A 22,488-nucleotide genomic window follows, 5' to 3' on the forward strand; every position below is an offset into this window, starting at 1 on the left:
TCCTTGGACCAGCCCCCTTTTGGCTGGCACACCTTAGTGTCCCCACAGGTGTAGTAAATATTTTTGCCCTATTATTTGCCTTAATATTTCATGGTGTTGTTCAGCTTTTGTATTATTTTTTATGAATGGCTGTTTGGCCAGATGCTCAACAGTAATAAGAGTTAAAGGCTAAATATGGGTGGTAAAATATTTGTGGAGAGGCTAAAGTGCACCTGTTAAGCACCATACAAAGATGGTGCCACCATAAAAGGACAATAAGAGCCCCTCAAACTCCCAGCATTGAATCACCCTCATGCCCTGGAGATATTACAGATATAGGCATCATAAAGAGGGTCATTTCTGATAACTGCTCAGGTATGGAGATTAGGCAATCTAAGCAACTCAACCTGTAAGAGTGGGATATAGCTGGAAAAGGCAATAGCCCCCGAGCAAAAACTTAGACATTATTCTTAAGCACCTTGTGAGGCAGTTAGAGGTAACTTTGTGGTCCCAGAGTGTGAGATGAGAGAGAAAACGACAAACTGGCTGCTGCTGTGTCAGGGACGCATGAGCTGGGGTACAGAGCAGTGTCTCTGGCCAAACAGGATCAGCCAGAAAAGCCAGGGGAAACATTTCCTGGTTCTGAAGGTGTGGTACTGGATAAAGAGTATGGTGGTAATTAAAGTGATTATTCAGACCTAGTAATTTGCCATGTGTAGAACAGCTTAGCAGGAAAAGGACCTTGCAGTCATCCCTGAGAGGGAATCAACATGAAAGAGCTACTGTAGATCTTTTGGGGGAGCGAAAGACAGCAGACAACTTAAAACTGAAAAAAATTAAGATTACGTGCAGGCAGTGTTGGAATTAGTGTGGGGCGTGTCAGCACCTGTCTTTAACAGAATGAGTATAATGGATGGTAAAACAACTCGGAGGCAAATTAAAATTCTCATTTTGGAAAAAAAACAACAACATTTGATGCAGTAGATTACAAGATATAAAATATTCTGTTCCTTCCTTCCAAATGCAGTATGTTCGTATAGAACCTCAGGAGGAGTTTTGTTGTTGGTTCCTGTTTTTTTTTCAAAGTGATAAAGAATTTTGAAAAAGTTACTCTTGTGCTACAAAAGCTATAATTATTTCATCACAGTGTGAGTGCCACTTAAACATCCTATTAGGATTTTGATTTACAGTTTACGTCTCTTAGAATTGTGTTTAAAACACTTCAATGTAGGATGATAAAGTTACTGCAGTAAACCGTTTTTTATTGTTTGATTAGGTGAAAGTCAAGCTACATTTTTGTAATGGTCTGTTTGATGATACATGCATTTTAGACCACCTTAAAATCCGTATGTAGGCGCGGGAGGGATTTTGAAGCATTTTGTTAAAAACGAAGGGAGTTCAGTTTGGAGGGTCCTGGAAATCTTTGGCCTTGTTTTGGGGGTTAGGCCATAATCAAAAACTCTAGAGGGAACAATGAAGTGTCCATAGGTTAGGTCTGATGAATTGCTGATCATATCTGCTATGTATAAAACCTAATAAAAATTTACACAGCAGAGGCCCAGGTGTGATGAATAATTCAGTGATAGTTATTCATTGGGGATTCTAGATCTTGCACTTCTTTGAATTCAAAAACATGAGGAATGTACAGCTTCTGGCATAAATTTACATGAAGGGGTTAAGGGAGAGTACATGAAGCTTAATTACCATATAACAGGATTGTCTGAGTACCTATTTATACTGAGTGACTTATAACTGAGAATATCTGTGAACGCTCAAATGTTTATTTTATGTTGTACTTTGGTAGCATTTTAAAGAGTTTTATTTCTCTCTTTTTTTAAAGTTATAGTCCTTGCAGATAGCATTCAATATTCTTTAGCATTTGACACCATTATTTCTATAAACAATAAAGCATCATATACTGTCCTAGTGCACAATCTCTGTCAAAAGAAATGGTAAACCAAGACGAAAGGGAAATTTATCCATAAAGCAGGAGAACTATGACTGGGGAATGGTGTGATTGTCAGAAAAAGTGGTCAATTTTTTTCTTTTTTGTTTTCTGTACTATACTATTATGTGATCATATCTGCATATTAAAATAGGTATTGCAAAGTAATGTTTATTGTCCCGTTATACCTAGTCATTTTTCTTCCATGTTAGGAGGCCATCAAATGATTTGATTAAACCTCTATTGTCAGCGCCTGCTATTTATCTGGCGCTCTGCAAAAATGTGGACTTTTTGAGAGGCAATACAGATCATAAGATCATTTTGAAGAAAAGGTGGTTATAGACAAGATGCGTATTCCAGAGAGACATGAAATTCATAATAAATAGATAATCACGTTCCTTTTAAGAGATTTGGAAGGGTGAGTGGAGGGATGCCTTGCAGCATTCACCAAGGGCAAATGGTTTAATATGTATAGAACAGAGGGATAAGGAGATTACACTTCTCACTCAAAGTGATTAGAATTTTACCTGGAGCCTGGGATTTTAATTATTGCTGAGGAGCTGTCTGCTGGGCATGTCTAGAACAGCGCCGAAGTTCAGACAAAGTAGATTATTCTGTGCTGAAAGTGCTGCCAAACTGAGACACATCAGAGAAACAGTGTGAATGGCACAATGTTGGTAATCAAAGGACACTTATACCTTAATAATGAAATACATGTCGCTGTTAAAAGCACATGTGACACAGACTGTGGCTTTGCTCGGAGGCAATCTCTTCCCAGCGCGCTGTCTAGTACATATGTCTTCTAGGAACATGCCTGTTTAAACCTCTGAACTGAAATGAGATAAAATGTTCTATGCAAATTAATTGATTTCCTGATTTCTAAATAGCATTCTATGTTTCAGAAAATAAACTTTTATTCTCACAGGCTTATCACAGCAAAATTTCTGCAGCTAATTTAATTTCCATTATTTTGATATTATCTTAGCATTACATTGTAACTACACATGAGATTACATCGCAAACAGTCGTTCTGAGTGACAATTAATAACAAAAATTTACTGTAACTCTGCATGGTCAAAGTCTCGGAAGAATCCTGAAGGACATTATGAATTTCAAATTGACTTCCCTTTTTATGATTCTCCTACATCATTGTATAGAGAGCATCAATGGCTTCCCCCAAAGCACTAAGACATAGATACAAAATTCCATCTGCTAATAGCCAGGGGGAAAATCCAAACAATTAGAGCGCTCAGAGATGAATGGTACAGTTCCACAGAATCTATTCCCATTACATGGCTATAATTACTATGCTACCAGTGGCAATGCAACATTTCACTATCTGAGACTGATTTTCGCATGAAAGGTGGGAACAAATTTTCTGCAGTATTTGTAGGTTGAAGATTTCAGTGGGCTTGTAAATACCAGGGGGATAGAATGAAAGCAATTTAGGAAAATTACTCTTATTTCATTACAGAATATATCTCCCATAGGAGCCTTCCCCTTATTGATTCATAATAACCACCCACAGCTGTAAAAGATCCAGTGAAGAATGTTATTCTTTCTTAGGGGTTATTTCTAATTACATTTGTAATGAAAAGTAAATAATGCCATTTAGCAACAGGCATCATCAACAATTTAGTTTATGGATTGTTTTTACATTCTGTAGGAATCTGGACAGAGCTTTGATCTGAATGCGAATTTAAACATCCTTAATGCTAGTCAGAGAAGCACAGTAGTCATTTTCTAACATCCTATAGAATTAAGGTCAAATGAAAACAAGTACGCACAATCAAATGAAAATGTTAAAACTATATTTGAGCACTCCAGTTATACTGAACTTTGATGGCAATGACACAGTGGTATTTGTCTTCTTCACCTTGCAGAAGTTTTCCATTCATCCGATGTAAGAAAGTTGCTTGTTCCTGTCGGGAATCTTTCTAATTACTAGAAGTGTGATGGCAAGACAGAGCCTATTCCAGAAGCATAAGACATGAGAAAGGATTACAGGCTGCAGGGAGCTACAAACATACAGAGGCAACTTAGATTAACCCAACCAGCTTGTCTTTGGCAGAAACCAGAGCAGCTGGGAAAACCCTGTGTAAACATACTGTAGGAAGTTCATGCAAATGAAGATGCCCCCGCCTGGAAAGATACTTAAGTCTCGCAACCATAGAGCTATAGTAGCGACAGCACAAGTTGCCACATCATGCCACCATGCAAAGGTTTAGAATCTCCCTACTATACTGTATCCCATGTCGGGTGGTGAGGTGATGAACATTATGTTGAAAACTTGTGGACCCCCCCCCCCCCGTCAGAGTCTAGTGGGTACTCATCCATGTGAATGCACAGCTTGCTGTTGTTATGTGTCACTGAGTTATATTATCATCACTGTATTGGTTGATGTATTGAATATCTGCAGCTAAGATCCGTGTAATGTGTTTGTGTTATGGGATATTCAGTGATGGGGTGTTCATAGCTGTAGTTTCTGTCTGGAAGCCATCTCTTCTAAGCCCTTATAGGTCGTGGACTATGTTTGAGTCAAGCCAGTTTACAGATTGTGTTTTGTGGTAGCGCTGCTGGAGTCTATCAGTAGTGGACAGATTAATCAGGACTTTTCTAACCACCTTGCCATCTTGCCATTAATATGGATGTCCCTGCTGTTTTTCACTGAGACATTAGTGCTGTGGGTCTCTCTAAACTCTGTTTGAATGGCAACATCTTCATTGCAACTTGCTCTCGCTCCAGCATTCCAAACGATAACTTTGCACAGCTCATTTAAAAGGAGAGGCTTGGGACTTTCTAATTGTGCATGAAATGCCTTTCTTGGGCCTTGTTTGAGCTATCCACTGTGCAAAATGTATTAGAGGAGAGGAGAAACAGAAGATGCCCAGAGACACAGAGTGGACATTTTTGAAAATCAACAGACATTTCTAAGCATAAAGTAACCGTGGATGTTTGAATATACAGGAAAAAACAGCTGTGCAAAAGGATTAGAGTTGGAGAGCTGTGATTCTGTCGAGAAGGATGCCAGTCTGTATGGAAGACTGTAAAGTAATGGGACTGAACTGCCCACTGAAGTGTCCTAGCTCAGCTTAGGGCTGCACAAATACAAGCGCAAGTTGATCTCTTTTAGTTTTAGTTTAGTATTCACAGTGATTCAGATGTGGCAAGAACTCAGGGGTTTCCAAGACCTCTTGGATATGCCATGCAGGTGGGGTGTGTGATTCTGGTTGTGGTACCAGTAATTCAGCTGGGGATGAAAAAAACTTACCTTCTGAGGGCACATAGCTTTGTTTTTTTAAACACACTTGCTGCTTATGTAAATCTGGTAAAGATTTATTCAACTGGTGTTTTTTTTTTGCTCAGTTTAGTCATTATATTTGAGCTGGATTAAAAATTTTAGAAGCCTTTTTGATGCGCTGTAAGTGTTCATTATTTTCTTTTTTTATCCTAATTAAAAAAATCTTGGTTTCTTGCCAACGTCTTTTTTCTGAAGCTGTTATTTCCTCCCTCTCCCTGTATAAGGGACTTGCATTCAGTATATTCTCAGTAGGTATTTGTATAGGCGAAAAATGTAAGAATGGCTTGGATATTTAGAATTGCCTGTGTGCAAATATCATCTTTGAGTGTATATACTGATGAGTGTACTGTTTTTATCACATGTGCACCCTGAATGTGTCACCAGGAGTTTTGAAGAGAGGTAGTGAACCGTAATGCTGTATGTCCAACAGGCATGAAACCTTTCATTAAATCATTTTCATACAGGTTAACCTGTTGGTATTGCATAATTAACAGTTAGGGAGGAAAATACTATTCACTGCATTTCTAAGTTGCTTCAGTATATAGCACATAACATTGAAGCCAATACCAAGGACACAAATGACGAATTTCACCTTTTCAGGTACCTGGCAATCTTCACAGCATGGAGTTTGCAATGTGTTGCAATTTAGAAGACAGTAAGTCAAATCAATACTGTGAATGGCTGTCTTAGTAACAAATGATTTGTGCTTTCCTCACCTGACAGTTCCTTCTGTGGAGGTCTTGAACAGAGAGCCAACACAATAGAAGTTCCTATTATTAGTGGTGATTCTTTGCAAGATAAGGCTTTGATGTGTGTCTGTATCTGACTTCCCAATATGTTCCATTAATAGCAGACACTTTTCAGAAAGAGTATCTTTGGATGCCAACTGTTAAACACAAATTAATTGAGGTTTAAAGATCATTTGTTTAAGACTCCCCAGTATTCATTGTTCATTTCAAAGGGCATAAATGAGAACTTGACCTCATTCAGCACCATTTGGCTTTGCTTCCATTTTCCTTTGGAGGGAGAATATTTTCTTTCTCATTCTCTAAAGCCATACTGTATCTCCTCCTTACACACAAACAAAAGTTGAGATCTCAAATTCAGAAAGCATGAAGACAAAGGTAATACCTATAAAGTCATATGATAGTGATGCTATCTGTCACTGCAGAATTGGGTAATTTAACATTACAAAATTCCCTCTTTTTTCTATCCTGTTTTATTTTGAAATCTTAATATATACAGTGTACTGAGAAAAACAATGGGCTGTGTATTAGTGCCTCTAATATTAGTAACGTGTTCTTAAGATCTATTTTTGTCTTGTTTTTGTGGATATTTTGAAGAGGAAGCAACTCTTGATGATTATAATGTTTCAAACATTTTAATGGATTTGTAATGCATATTAATATTTAAATTTAATAAACAGTCATTGCTTTAAACAGGCAGTGTTTAAACAGGCAGCCCTTTAGCTACTTTGTTACCAATCAGAGATATAAAAAGAAAATACTGTGAGAAGAAAAAAATAGAAATGTTTCAAAACATCTTCCCATTAATCTATCACATTCCCTTACGACCTTGTGGAAGAATATTGTAGTGTGTGCTTGTCATTGGAAATTATTTTGTGTCTCAAAAACCATTGGATGTTACTAGGGTTGTTGCAGGATTTTACACTACGAGCCATTGTGTCCAAATGTGTCTTGAGGATACCATTTATTCCACTTGATACACCCTGTTTTCAAGTACTTGAAAAATAAATAGTGGAGGTGAAGACAAAGAGTCATTTAATAGCAGCCATAAGCCAGCTGCCATATCACCCTGTAACTTACATCTAGCAGCCTAATGAAGCTCAGCAGGCATGAGCCTGGTCAGTACCTGGATGGGAGGCCTCCTGGGAAAAACTAAGGTTGCTGCTGGAAGAGGTGTTAGTGGGGCCAGCAGGGGGTGCTCACCCTGCAGTCTGTGTAGGTCCTAATGCCCCAGTGTAGTGATGGGGACAGTATGCTTTAAAAAGGCGCCGTCCTTCGGATGAGATGTATAACCGAGGTCATGAGTCTCTGTGGTCAGAGTGTAAAAGTGTAAAGAATTATTATTAAATTCTTATTAATGACTTGTTAAAACTTCTATTTAATCCAAATATTGTAGCACAAGCAGTAAAAAGGCAGAAGAGTAGAAACAAAAATGCTATTTTATTAAATGGAATAGTTTCACGATCCTTGAAAGAAGAGCTCTCACCAGCCAGCACAAAGAAAGCCAAATATGACACAGAGTGAAGACGGGGGTTCTGACTGACAGAGGCCAGGCAGGGTGGGAGCCTGAGGCCATAGACCTGGATGGGGAAACATGCATACACTCTCGTACCATGTACACAAGTCCCTGTCCTTCCCTCAGAGTCCAGGGGGTTAGCAATGTCCCTGAGAGTTCCCATCTGTCCCAGCATGCTCTCCCGGGGCTGACATCACCAGCTCCACTGCTGGTCTGCTCGGTGCTCCGTCACTGCCTGATGAGGGCGCTCCAATGCTGTAGAATAGCCATGTCAGGGAGCCGCCAGCTTCAACCTCATGGCTGGGTAGCTTTAACCCCCTGTTCTCCGTTTGAAATGCACGTTCACATTTCTGTTTCTGTTGTCCTCCGTGTCCTCGTGTTTCACTGTTCAACAAACATCATGGAGAAATATTGGTCCCCCATTCCTTGATGGCCACACTGCAACATCTTAACTTCTTATCTCTGTTAGGATCTGGGAGAGAGTAATCCAGATAGGAACTGGAAAGGTATTGGGATTTCTCTGCTGGTCATCGCTGTTGTGTGCTCCTTCATTGCTCTTGCAATCATCCTTCTTTCTACAGGTAAGTATTTTTTCCAGGAGTAATGTCCATGTCACAATGTCTAGAAACTCTGAAATTGTCTCTGCCTTTTCTTTTCTAAGTAAATGAAGTCAATCTTGAAACTAAGGTAACAGGATACCTTTTGATCACGCAAATATAGATACAGTAAGTGATTCCCAGATCTGGTCTTGAAGGACCAGTGTGTGTTCTGGTTTTCCATTCCAACTGAGCTGGGAGTTACTTACTGTAAAAGACCATCTCTGCTTGTTTAAGAGTAGAAAACGGTTTCAAATTTCAAAATAAGACTATTAATTCAATTAATTAATTGAGAACTATGCTGGATCAAACACCAGCTGACAGACGGCAGAGGAGTTGGGAGTGGCTGATATAAATGTTATACAGAACATGGTACAAAGGCAATATTTCTATAGCTTTCAAAGAAGCAAAGCACCATCTGAACACCAACCGTTACAAGTAGCCCAGACAGTTGTATATAATCATGCCCTGTAGCTTTTTACTCCTCTCTGTGTGCAATGTCCCACAGCTCCAGTGAGAGTGTTGAGCAAGGTGTGTTTGCTTAGTTTAGCCTCAGAGCGTCTTAGCGAGGTTATCCTGTTCTCAGAAGAATAGAACATTACCTGTGTGTTTGATTCCTGCTAAGAGCTGCATGGCACTATAAGCTTTTTATAAGAATGTTCTACTGTATGTAATCCAGACTAATATTCTGTAGAATTGGATGAACTGAAGTTTTTCTTCCTGTTGCTCAAGAGTGCACAGTAATTTTTATTTTAAGATGACAATGTCTCAGTAATGGCAGATCACTGTCATCCGTATAGATTTACCCAAGATTTCCCACTGTATTTCCCACTTCCATTGTCTCTCTATTGCTCATCAAATAAACAATGGGGCACCTGTTTGCAGAAACAACTGCTGCTACAGCTTTGAGCTGCCTTCAGTCTTGTGTGAATAGGATGAAACGCAAATACCTCTGTGAGGTTTTTATGTCTTGATGTAGAATTCTTTGCTGTTCCCAGGCACATTAAAGCATTTTAATCCTCATTTTCCTTCAATGTCTTGCAACTTAAACTAATTGAAAGCCTGAGCTCCATAAGCTGTCGTTTCCTCTAATGAATTGTGTAAAGCATTTTGCCCAGATGTTCCTGTTGAGTCACGCATGCTGGGGAACTGAGGAGTCTTCAAGCAGGATCCTGACAAGTTTTAAAGATCTTTTAAATCGAAGGGATTACATCCCTTTTTTCAAATGTTCCCTTGTAGTTTATTCCCAAACCTTCTCTTCTGAAAGCCCAATCGCCAGGCTACATAACTGGCCTTATTTCTTATATAGATGAGTAGCGTTGCAAAATGTGTCAAATAAAAATATTTCAGTGGATGAGGTGAAAACGTAAAAGTTAAGGCCACCGCCAGCCTGGATGCTTGGGTTTACTGCCTTTTCAAATTACTTTCTGAAATTACTTTCGATGCTGTTGATATGACAAACACTTTCCTCTGGAGTTTAAATGTCAATGGTGCTTTGAGTGTTACTTTTAAAATGTACATGAAAAAAAATGTGGTATTGTTTGTGATATTACATACAGTATGTGTAATACAAATATGTAGCTTAATTTTGAACCACTTGAAAAAATGCAATAAGCTTATTATTTTACAGTATTCATTTTTAAGGAATCACAGAACTCGTATTGCATGTAGTAAACTGGCTGCAGTCAGTGATCACATTTGATTTGAAATGTATCCAACTACATGTGGAAATAAGAATATGATTTCATTCTAGGTGTTCGATGCATTACTTTGTGTTTTAATTGTTTGCTTCTCATTTTCTTAGATTATGGTTTGAATTCAGCGTCATCCAGCTTAACACTGGACGATCTCTTTCGAAAAGAGTTGACAGTGCATGACCCTGAGGCAAAATGGATAAATGGTAAGTGTCAAAAACTAGCATGCAGGTATGCATCGTCTAGTGGCAGGATTATTATTGGGATGGCCTGAAAATGCACTGCATCTCATTTCTTTTCCAAGTATGCTTCATTGTAAATCTGACTATCATTTCACTGATGTGGTAGTCCAGCTACAAAATAAGGCGATAATGTAGGTGAGAAAATGGAGAAGTCCATTCAGCAAATGGATGTTGTTTGATTGCTATATTGACAAACAAAACACATTTTGATGTTTGTTTCAATAAATTCATCACTGTATATATAAGATTGTTATATATAAAATATGATAAATACCAGGTTTCAATTAAAACTTCTTCAGAACCAAGCTACAATGAGCATTTATTTTTTACATTTCATGTTCCTGTATCTGTGGGTTCTTTCTCTTCTGTTCATTGAACTTTACAGGTTCTGAAATAAAACTGAAAGAGCCCAGATCCTGAAATTATTGAAATGATGGTTAAAAAATAAATGCATTTAAACCCTTTTTTATATATTTGTAACTGTTTAGCAAAGCACTTTAAAGATTGTAAAGGACATGCAGTTGCCTAAAATGATAAAATATTAAATATAATTACATTACTGTCTGATCACCCATCTGTTTCAAGATATCTTGTCGCATTCTGGAGCTCAATTGTGAATGATTTATGAATATAAAAATTACTTTGTTCAGCCTTTACTCTACACTATTCAGTGTCTTTTTTCACATGAATGGCGTCATCTTCCAAGATATGGATTATCATTAAATACTCTAGTTCCCGGAAAACTAACAAAAAAACCCATAAATAACTACCAAAACATTTTCTTATTCATCGGGGAAAGAGCTACAGCACAAATTGAACTCTTTCATAATAATAAAGCATTTTGTTTAACAGCTGTGTTCTATTATAATAACCCAAACCACTAGTCTAGATGCTTCTGTCTTTTTTGTGATGTTGGTATACAGAAAAAAAGAACAAGTTCAAGTTCACTTTATTTGTCACTCCAGCCATATACAAGTGTACAGTGGAATGAAATATCGTTCCTCCTGGTCCACGGTGCAAATACAGACAGGACACTGACATAGACATTGTAGACAGGAAACACACAGTGCGAAGTGGGGATAGTGCAAATACATAAATACAATATAAACAACACACTGGGGGGACTACCTGTATATAAAAACACCTGTGAAAAGGCACTAAAATCTGGTTCAGAGTCAGAAATGTATTTTTTTATTCCTGAACACTATTGTGCGTCTTTGTAGTTATCACTGTAATATTCTACTGATATTTAGCACTGTTCTTTAGCTTCCCAGTAGTCAGTATTGGGATTCCTGAGAAGAGCTTAGTTTCCTGCACTTTCGACAGACTTTCCTTGTGCACTATTGGTATCGGACTCGGACATTAAGCTGACGACGATGTCGGTGCACAGATATCGAACTTGTGTGTTTCTTCTCTGTCCTGTGTGAGCATTACCCATTTCTCTGCATTTAGCCAGACCTGTAGACTACCGCACAGGGTCCTACTGTATTATAGTCAACTCACCATCTGCTATGCCTCCTGACAGTGGGCTACCTCCAGGTGCTTTGGTTTCCTACCACAGTTCAAAGGCGTACTGGTGGGTTGATTGGCTTCTTGGAAAATCGGCCTGGTTGAGTGTGTATCTGTGTCTGGGTGTCTGCTCTGTGACTGGCTGCTGTCATGTCCAAGGGGTATCCTGTTGCGAGCTGGGTTGGGCTCAGGCTACCCTGCAACCTTGTATTGGACAAAGAAAATGGATGGACGGATAATTAATTTGTCATGAACTTCGAGTTTTATAATTATTTTATTTTATATTTATTTTATATTTTATATTTAAGAAAGCACCTTGTTCAGCTGATACAACCTATAGTCATTTTTTTTTGTTTATTTCTGTCTTTGATGTCAATGATCTGATATTTCTGTGTCTTTTAAGACATGAATTTGTGGCTTCATTGGCTAAGACTGAACTCAACATATATGTTTAAATGGCTCTTAATCATATCATAAAATAATAAATGCTCTGAGCTTTTTTAACTCATTTGCACATCAGTAATTTGCCATATGCCCATTTGGGAACTTATAATTTGCTTGGCCATCTTGCCTGTGGAATAAATGCAGTATTTAATTTTGTACCCTCTATTAAACAAATTGGCCTCATTAGTAACATCTACATGCTTTACTGTGATGAATGGGGTATCTGTTAAAACAAGACTTGTAAATAAAGCCCATCTGCCAGTCTTTTCTCATTACAAAGGTATAGCTTTAGCTGAAAACATTAATGCTGTTAGTTTCTAATGTATTTGTTGAAACACTCCATTGCTTCTAAGCAAGACAAAACAGGTCTCGGAAACCTTTCTTATTTTTAAAGATATTCAATTAAAATTAACATTTCAATTAAATTTTCAATTAGTTTAAACTGAAGTACTTACATTGCAGGGTCAGGAGAACTATGGGTTAATACAAAACATTTATGTTCAACTTTTATTTTCTTTGGATTTTTCATCTTTGATTTACTTAAGATACCTAATTAAGTCTCACAAACTTGTTAAGCTTTTGTGATTTACATATGAAACCTATTTTTAGATTCTGCTTACTGTACAGTATATGCATTCCCATTAAATAAGAAATGTCAAGAACTTCTTAAAGCTTCTGCTCTGACCTGTTTACATTTCAGCATGTACTGCTTAATATTTTCTATAGACAGAAACTGGATTGAAAATTAATGAACTGGATTAAGGAGTATAAATGGCAATTCTCATGGCACTGCATTCTTCTGCTCTGCTAATCATGGAAAAAAGGCATCATGGTGAAAACCTTCATAGATCAGAGTTTAATGTGAGCATATATTAATGCAGTGATATCTGTCTTGACTTGCCTTGAAGGGCAAACTCCTCTCTTGTTTTTAATCTAACCCTGTGAGATCACCAGAATTTTATTGTAGGAATCTGTCTTCAACTTACCCTGATATTTAGACGGTCCTGAAAGTCATATTCAGTAAAAAAAAAAAATATCTAGTGCTTTGTGTACATTAATAAAAAAAGAGAACTATTGATTTATAATATAACTTGTTTATTGCACTGGTAGTTTTAGGTTGTATTAAAATATAGCCTAGTCTTAACTCAAACCTTATCTGTGGCAACCATGGTGACGAAGCAGATACAGTAATAGTAACAGGCATTTTAGGTCCAACTCCTCTTCCTCAGGCAAGTCATAAATAACACAAATAGCAAAGACATCGGACAGTGCACACATCTCCTTATAGTGTGGGTAGATAACTAGCTAGTGGAGTAAAATAACCAGATTTATATGTTGTCCCTAGATTATAACTTGTCAGATCAGAACTAATAGACACAGACATTAAAAAGACCAAATAGCGTGAAAGATTAGCTGTGACCTTCCTGATGCTAGATAAAGCAATTCCTCTTAGGCATTTAATTAACCAATAGTGACAACGGAGGACCTAGATGACCAATTTATAATTTAAAAAGTCTAATAAAACAAGAATAATACTATATTATAAACCAAAATACTGATCAAAAATTTAAAATTGGAATGGCCTGTTTGTCCCATGAAAGATCTAAATCCCCACATTAAAGTGAAACCCAATCCTATCTCCAGTCTAATCCAACATTTCTAACTCTAATCCTCATTAATTTAAAACTAAATTGAATGCATATGCATTTGTCTATACTGTATTTATCTACCTGTTTCCACATGCTATTTCTTTATCTGTGACTCTGTATTATAGTACATAAGAAACAGTACATTACAAAATGATCTGCTCTGTTACTGTCAAACATCTAAATCCAGCAACTACTTTCAATTGTAAATGATTTTGTTCTTCTTGTAATTTATAAACTGATTGTAGTGTGCTGTTAGCTGATTACGATAAAAAGGCTTTGCAGTACTCAGGTTATCTTCAGAATCAGATGGAATGGGATTAAAATGGGAAACTGTGATTATTCATCAGTGGTTCATAATGCCTGTTCACAGTGTTTCATTATCAGGAACCCACGTACTTTAAATCTGATGATTTGTTCACGAACACACTTGATTAACTGGAGGTTTTTGGCAGGTTTTTATAAAATGTTCCTAATGAAGTGCATGTTGTAATCTGCATCATAACCTGCACCTCCAGTTCTTTCTTCCTTTTAACTCTTTCCAATGATTTTGTGAAACAATTAATTCATTCATCACTGTGTGGGAAATTACCCAGATTGGGGAATTACAAATGCTGCAAGGGTATATCTCAGGAACAGTAAATTTCCAATTGGCCCTTACCAATCATGGCCTCCTAATAATCCCCATCTATGAATTGGCTTCATTACTCTGCTCTCCTCCCCACTGAGCGCTGATGTGTGGTGAGTGCTCTGACGCACTATGGCTGCCATTACATCATCCAGGTGGGGCTGCACACTGGTGGTGGTGGAGGGGAGTCCCCATTACCTGTAAAGCACTTTGAGTGGAGTGTCCAGAAAGGCACTATATAGGTGTAAGCAATTATTATCCTTAATTAGTTCTGTACAAAAAAAAATTCATGTGAGCAAAATGCATCATTTATATGTGCAAAAATGTTAATACTGTATTGGGTGTAAAAATAGAGAAGATTACTTCTAAATGCAGATGTAATCCAGCAACATTACTGGAAATGGCATTCCTGAATACTGAGAAGAGATGATATGCAAATAGCTGAAATACCTATTTCTCTAAATATTTGAATAATGACTCTTGTGTATCTAGGATACATATAAAACAAATACTAAAGATTGAGATCAATGGTTTGGTTTTACAAAATAATGGAAGCACAAAAATAGCATGAAAAATTTCAGAGATCATTAGGGAGCTGACCTTACACCTCTCAAACAAATGTTATTTGTTGGTTTAATGGTCTGTGATGGTTAATAATTAGTTCAGGCAAAAATAGATTTTGGATGTGCCTTGCTTGTAATAAGGTAATACAGTCTAAAATGATCATCACTGCTGCACTTATAACAAACATTACACATTATTGATCTCTCATCACTTTAAATTATCTTTGCGTTACTTTGCAAATGCATTACTGAAGACCAGATGTCCATGCTTAATTAGCTCTGCAGAAGACCTCTGTCATCTGTATGAAATTCTAAAAAAATCCCAAATACATTCACTCCAAATGTCTGTCCTCTAACACCTGCTAACACCTGGTTCACATGGAGGTAGCCTGTCTGCTCTTAGCCTGATTAAATGGTTTTTCTCACAGGTAGCTCAACAGCTGGCCTGGTCTCTCCTTGTAGCTACAATATTAATCAAGGAGCTGACAACGGTGTTGAAAGCTTCAAACCTCGGTCAATTCCTCTTTTAAAATTAATTTTTGAAGTGCCATCCTGTAGTAAGTGTCAGAAAGTAACCTAATGTATGTTTTTTGCTCCTGTTAAAGGAATATTAGAGAGAAATGATGAGCATCAAAAGGAACTTATCACTTGTAAGTGCAACTAATTCACAATATAATTATCAGAAAATGTTTTAATAGCAGGTGCGCTGATTTTATTGAACAGATATGACATCATTAAAGTCATACTGCCAAGTAACAGTTGTCATCAAAGTGCATCTATTGGAAAAGCCACAGGCTAGCAGTGTGTTTGGCCACTGTTAGAAGCTGCATGCTTTGCACCAACTTGCTCATGCTGCCTTGCGGCTTCCTGCCCCATTCCTTTCAAATTGCCTAGACAAGAAAGTTCCTTTTTACTGGTATCTGAGCCCTCAATGTCACTTGACATCCTTGCTCATCACCTGAAATTTTGATGTAGCTCAGGTCTGGTTCTATAAGAGTGTCTTTCTGCTGCAGTGCTGTCACAACAGGATGAGTCCGCAGGAATTGCAGTACGTGATGACACAGGACTTTATCCATATACTGTACTGTAGCATCATGCAGTCAGGTTAACGTCAGTTTCTATAAGTGGCGTTCTGTAGCTTGCTGACATTCATCAGGTTAGTTTACATAAAGTCTTGATTCTTTGCTGAAGAAGACTTATCTTAACAGCTGGTGAGTCCAAGTGATATTACTTAGTTCAGTTGTTTCATACTGATGAGACAAAGGCGTTGTTCTCTTGATAAAAGTGACATAGTGGCTCCTTTCTGTGTTTTTCTTTGTTAATTTTCATCAGGCTTGGAATTCAACTGGTTAAGTCACCTCATCACCTGTGCCAAATCAGCTCTCTCACTAATGAGGTGATTTAGTTCTTTATGCCACAGTCAAAGTCACTCGAGTTTGATGCACAATAAATGAAGGGAGACAATGCTTTCTAGAGGGACTAATTCCCATGGAATTGTTCGAACAGTCTGTGTCTTTGGGTGGATCAAAGTCATTTTATGAATAGCATATAAAATATCTTTCAATGATATAAGGGCAGTAAAGAAAATACATAAAAGCTCAAAATATACTCTTATTATTACTGTAATTTTGAGATCATTTCTGAAACAACAATTTTATTATACATTTATAAAATAGACGAATCAGTGAATTATTTCTTAGTTAGAAAATGTGAACACTATACTGAAAACTACTGTACTTCTGTGTTTCTGAGCTTCAGAGGGATTGTATTGTTAAATTACAGGAGTTTTGTCCTTCCTGTGGTTTTATTGTACAAGTGGGCATTCCAGTGAAGTTTTATAATGGAAAAATATCTAAAAAAAACAACGCATTTTATTTAGAAGGATTTGATGAAAACCCCAAATGCTGTATTTTGTCATGTATGCCTTTTGCCAAGTAAACAGCAAAATGGCTGATGATAATTATATTCATTGCAATGCTAATGCAGTCTGTGTGGAACATTGGTGTGGTAGTGAGTGCCAAATGCCTTCTAGCTCTTTGGTTTGGGATTCCATTCTGAGGTGCTTTGGTGGAGCTTTCTCTGAGTGGTCTGGTTTCCTCCCACAGTCCAGAAACATGTTGTCCCGGCTAACTGGTGTCTCTACAGTGAACCTCAAGTGTATGTGTGTGTGCCCTGTGATGGACTGGCACACCTCCCATCTTGTGCCTGCTCCTTGCTGGGCAAGGCCCTGACTCAACTGCGATCCCCCTGGGGAAAAGCTGAAAAGGCTGGATAATTATTTTTTTACTAACACTTTGTGCCTTGATGACAGGGTTGAGGATTGGGCCCGGAGACCTTTTTGTCTTCCCAGCAACCCACTCTGATGCACAAGAAAATATATATTGAGAGAAATAAATAATTTCATCCCTGAAGGCATTACTCCTTTTCTTATATGTATAATGGGTTAACATTCTTGCAGTGCTTAAATTCCTATTCATTGTTTCTTCTAGGCTGGCATATCAGCAGTCATTTATTGAGGTCTACTGTAACATTCCAGCCTAAAATTATTTAGGCTCTGAGGCATTACCATAATGCAAGAGTTCAGTTTCTGCGCATTTCATTCTTGAGTTAGGCCTGGATTAAATCAAAATGATTGCATCTCTCCATTGTCATATTTCTTGATGCCGAGATATGCTATCTGTAGGCTTTACCTTTAGCAGCAATAAAATTTTGATTGAATTCTTGTCTGAATATATGGAAAGCAAAACTCTCCTTGACTGAACCCTTGCTAAACTCTCCAGAGAAAAATGCAGTAATAGCAGTCTCTTCAGCTGAAGATCAGATGTGATGATATGTTCAAGCCTTTTTACTTTCACATAATGTTTTGTAGTTATCAGACGACTCCAGTAAATTACCTGAATCATAAAAAGTGGAAACTGTCTCATCCTTTTCAGCACTACATGCAGTGATTTGTTTTTCGTTGTTTCCAACAGATGAAGAAATTGTATACAGAGACAGAGATGGCAATGTCATGAAACACAATGTTCACAGCAACCAGACGGGGATTGTTTTGAAAAACACCACTTTTGTAAGTATAATAAATAAAGACACGTCGAAGACTTGCTAGAAAAAAAAAAGTAAGGTGGGATTCTGACTTTTTTTCCTTTCTTCTTCCCTAGTCCATGTTTAAGGCTTCTACCTTTGCGGTTTCTCCTGATCAGAATTTTGTTCTTCTGGGGTACAGTGTGAAACAGGTCAGTAGCTGCTTACACAGTAAGAAACAGGGCTGCGCAGATCCCTTCCTGTAGGGCCACAGTGTCAGCAGGCTTTTATTCCACCTGAGTTCCTAACTACTTAATGGATAAAGTATGGACTTAAAAGGAGGACATCTTTTCCCAGTGCCTTCAGTGCAGGAGATTTTTATAAGACCTTTATAAGACTTCCAGGATTTTGGCAATCCAGAACTGGAGTTAAGTGGCACCAACATGAAGCATGCAGTACATTGATAACACAAGCAAGAAGCAAATGTTTCAGTTTAAGTAGTCAGCAGTAGTAAACAATCTATTTTAAAGTGCTTTTTTTTTCTTTAAGATTAAAAGAGATCCAGAAGGCTGTTATCATGCCACTGAGTTACTAAATGCCAGTGCCACAAACACTTTAGAAATTTCTTTCCACTTAGACAAAAAAGGCAATTTTGAAAAAGATAAAAGACACAAAGGAATAAAATACTGATTGCCTTTAGAAGTGCATAACAATTGTTCAGGCTTTTATTGATTCTTGGCAACATTTTACAATTCTACCCCTTTACTGTCATAACTTCAAAAGCTCAAAAATCAAACACTCTGCCAGTATAACTGCAAGCCTATTTCTTTTTTCATTATAGATCAGTCTTTGTTTTTCAGGATACCATCTCCTTTCAGACTCTGTTTTATTCCAGATTTTGTACAGAGATCTAATGCACTGGAGCTATGTGCACAGTATACAAAGTATAATTGATGCATGAACAGCAAATTAAAGTAACACTTTACTTCCTGTACCTGTAAGTTACCTGTCAGCCATATTTTGGCACTTATCACTGAACCATCAATTAAATGTATAATACATGGCTAAGCCATGCTTTATTAGTGAAACACGTTAAGTAGGAATTAGTCATTAGTGATGAGAGGTAATATGTACCTTAGCCTGTCCATCATCTGATGAGTGCTAGGGTGTCATTCATTAATAACTAATGCATACCTTAATACAGTGTTACCAAAAAAACAGTCAGACGTGGAACATGGTTAAAAACATGATTCACGCTTTTCAAGCGCTGTTTTTAAAGGTCAAATTATTTATTAAAAAACGAAGAAAGGAAGTGCTCTGAGGTGGTGGTAAACATGAAGAGCTGCATTGAGCATGGGAATCGTGGTGCAGATTTGTACGTATCCAGTAAGGAACACCCTGCGGGGTCGTGTTGGCTGCTGGGTATGCATATCAATTAGCTACTGTATGAGCCCAATAAAAACTCAGAACCGTAATGTGACTATCTAGCTGTGTCATATTGAAAGATTATTCAGGGGAGACTTTGATTGGTGCAAAGAAGACCCTGCTTTTTGCTATTTCAATTTCAGCTTATTGTTAGTAGAATATAAAATATTTCAGTTTGCATTTTCACTTCGTTATTCCTAATATCAAGTTGTTGCAGTAGTTCATGACATAGTCACATGTATTTGTCTAATGACATACTTGCATAGTGCCTGAGATATTTAAAGTAATTAATAATTAATATTATATGGTCCATGAATGGTGAAGATGTCTCACTTGTCAGAGGCAGCTAGTTTGATAGAAATCTCCAACAAAGTACACTGACTAACCACTGGGGAACATTTAAATGAAGTTGTATTAGTGCTAAACAGTACCTTTTAAAACAATCATCTCATAGCAGAAACTGGAGAAAAGTGTAAAAGCTGCAAAGGCTACCAGTAACGCTAATCTGATTGCTGCAGAATTACTTCTCACCAGTCTTTATTTTCCATGGTAACACACAGTATCTGTCCAGGTGTGTAAAAAAACATTTTGTTGCAATGCAAATACAAAATAACTTTGTGTATTATAAAAAAAGTGTTATTAATAGAGCAAACATTGTATAATTCACACAATTGTTATATCAAAACATTGTTATGAAGAATATACGGTCTCAGGGACTGTAGGGTTCATCAGTTGAATGGTTGGTCACTCAACACAAAAGAGACCTTGTGATGGGAATATGAACCTGAGTGTGTCTCTTTCACTACTTTCTGTCCTACTTACTTTGCGTTCTGGAATTCTGTTTTGAAAGCCATAGTTTTGATTCAGAGAAAAGTGGCATAAAAAAGTGAGTTTAAGGTGTTCTTGGGAAGAACTGAACCACACATGTTCTTGTATTTTGTGGACTCAACTTCAGAAGGGTCTTCTTCCCAGTTATTTGTTTCTTTAGCTCTGACTTACATTAAAATTGAATTTGTGATTTATTGCATCCCCTTTTTTGCAAGCTGTTTCCACAGAATGCTGCTTTATTATTACAGAGACTTATACCAGAAAGAATAAGAAACCTTATTGAATTGCATCATGACATGTAAAATAGAAACTGTTCAGGAGGGTTAGTTGTTGGATAGGTGGTTTTGAACAAATGAATGGAACAGCCATCACCTCTTCAGTAGCCTTATCACCTGTGTCTTGTGGAGTATGACTAGTTGTTATCAGTCAAATCTGCCATATATACCTTCCTGTGATGTTTTGATAAAGAAAGGTCATTTTCTGTGCAAATTCCTTTTTGTAAATGTCACACATCCCCATTGCTGACAGATGGCATTAGTGTTTTCTTGTTTTCTTTTCAGATCCTCCTACACGTTGACATTTCCTGCATTTCAGTGAAAGTGCACTTCTAGAACCCAAGACATTCGTTTTTCTATAGTCATGGCAACTCCACAAAACAAAGTCAATTATCACTGAGGTTAAAGATAAGCCAAATCACCATAGTTTATTCGAAATAACCTTTCTGACTGTTATTAGTCAAATCAAAATGTTTTAGTTTGCCAACACTGTGCATCCTATGATGTTGCACTGTAAATTATTCTCATCATAATAAAAATATTATTTTTATGGTACAACACAAAATGAGAAGTCAAAAGCCACAATCCCTTACCATTTTCAAATGATAAAACTGGTACAGTACCTGATGGTGGCTATTTCTTTACTAGAGGTTGTACATACCTTTGATGCATTGCTGTAATAAGTGGACTTTGTACAAATATTTTGTGACCTGATTATTTGTGAATTATCTTAATTGTTATTGTTAATTACTGTATTATTATATTCATTTTCAGGAATATTCTACAAGTTTCCATTTTTGACTACACTCATCCAGTTTCCTTCTGCAAACTAATTACTTACAGCTTTTTGTTTGGTTGCTACTGAATTCCAGGCCTGCCTGATCACTTCTTAGTTTCTTAATTTTGCTAGTCACGTTTACATCAATTTCTTTCTGCCTGTTCCACTTCTTCTTCTTAGTGGGCACCTTTCCTTGTTTTCCTTGTTTGTTTGTGTCTCTAGGACAGACAAAACTGAGTGGTATGTGGACATTAGTAGGAATATTCAGGCCAGCAACCAAATATTATTCATATTTGGTTAAAAAGAAATTAAAAGGACGCTATTTTTTCCCTCTGAAGTCTGAAGAGCAGAATTTTGCTTTAGGGTGATTTTTTTGGAGGGATAACTGGATTAATGTCCCTACTTGTGCTGTTTAGCTGCTTGAAAGGAGGACAGTTGCACTAATGGTCCAAAAAATGAAAATTCCATCAAGGTTTAACCATGATCATAGTAATGCAATGATTTCATATTAATACACCAAGGCCCCTATCATCCATCATATTAAACTAATGTGTCTGAATATTAGACTTTCTCTATTATATGTAAGAATAGTATAATTATATATAAAGGGCTATCAGAGATATTTAATCATGGAAATAAAAACATAATATTCTTTAGTTTGTTTTCTAAGTGTTGTCACCTGCTATACCCACACAAGTGCATGTGACAGGGATATGTCATCTGCCAAATGGACTATTTCCCTGCCATTTAACAGCAGTAATAAGCAGGAGCTTCATACTGTTCCTGTACCTCCTTTTCACACATCAAAGCGTAGTACAAAGCAACTGGCGGCAAGTGAAACCATTACGTTCTCAACGCCTATTCTGTTTGCTCGCTATCAGTATTTTTTATACCAAATTTGCATTCCCAGTGCTCATTGTAATGCGAGTTAAAGCTGTGATGATTTTGCAATTGCTTGCCCCATTAAGCTCATGAATGGATATATACCAGGTCCCGAAGGTGAGGGCCAGGGGTCTGCTCAAGGTTACTGCACTGTGCTGAGTCTAGCCCTCACATGCTGCTTGGCATCCACTTTCACACAGTACTCTCACTAATTTGGAAGTAAATTGCTCAATAGCATTTTGAAAAAGTGATTATTGCCTAATTTATTTTATTGCTTTAAGTGCATACATTATGGCTAAAATCTAGAAGACATTGCTAAATTGAAGCATAGTACTTTGTCAATTTCATTTTTTCATGTGTCAGCAGTGAAGTATAAACATCCTAACATAAGTGCAATTTCTGTAATACGTTACAGAATGTTAGCATTCAATTATCTCTACTTCAGAACATATACGCAACAGGTAATTCAG

The 22,488-nt window shown here is 37.2% G+C and overlaps 1 protein-coding gene across 2 annotated transcripts in view; it reads left to right on the top strand.

Annotated features, from left to right (window-relative positions):
• LOC148649407 (inactive dipeptidyl peptidase 10-like) overlaps nt 1–22,488 on the top strand; it is a 123,316-nt gene that overhangs the window by 57,945 nt on the left and 42,883 nt on the right. For both annotated transcript variants that reach the window (XR_015926346.1, XM_088606021.1), the window contains exons 2-5: nt 7,957–8,068; nt 9,888–9,983; nt 17,782–17,876; nt 17,968–18,042. Coding sequence is in view for 1 of the 2 variants with exons in the window: in XM_088606021.1 (XP_088462147.1) it covers nt 7,957–8,068; nt 9,888–9,983; nt 17,782–17,876; nt 17,968–18,042 (378 nt within the window). In the remaining variant the exon portion in view is untranslated. The remainder of the gene's footprint in view (nt 1–7,956; nt 8,069–9,887; nt 9,984–17,781; nt 17,877–17,967; nt 18,043–22,488) is intronic.

This window comes from Lepisosteus platostomus, chromosome 14, assembly GCF_059453375.1.
Source record: "Lepisosteus platostomus isolate fLepPlt1 chromosome 14, fLepPlt1.hap1, whole genome shotgun sequence".
Lineage (NCBI taxonomy): Eukaryota > Metazoa > Chordata > Actinopteri > Semionotiformes > Lepisosteidae > Lepisosteus > Lepisosteus platostomus.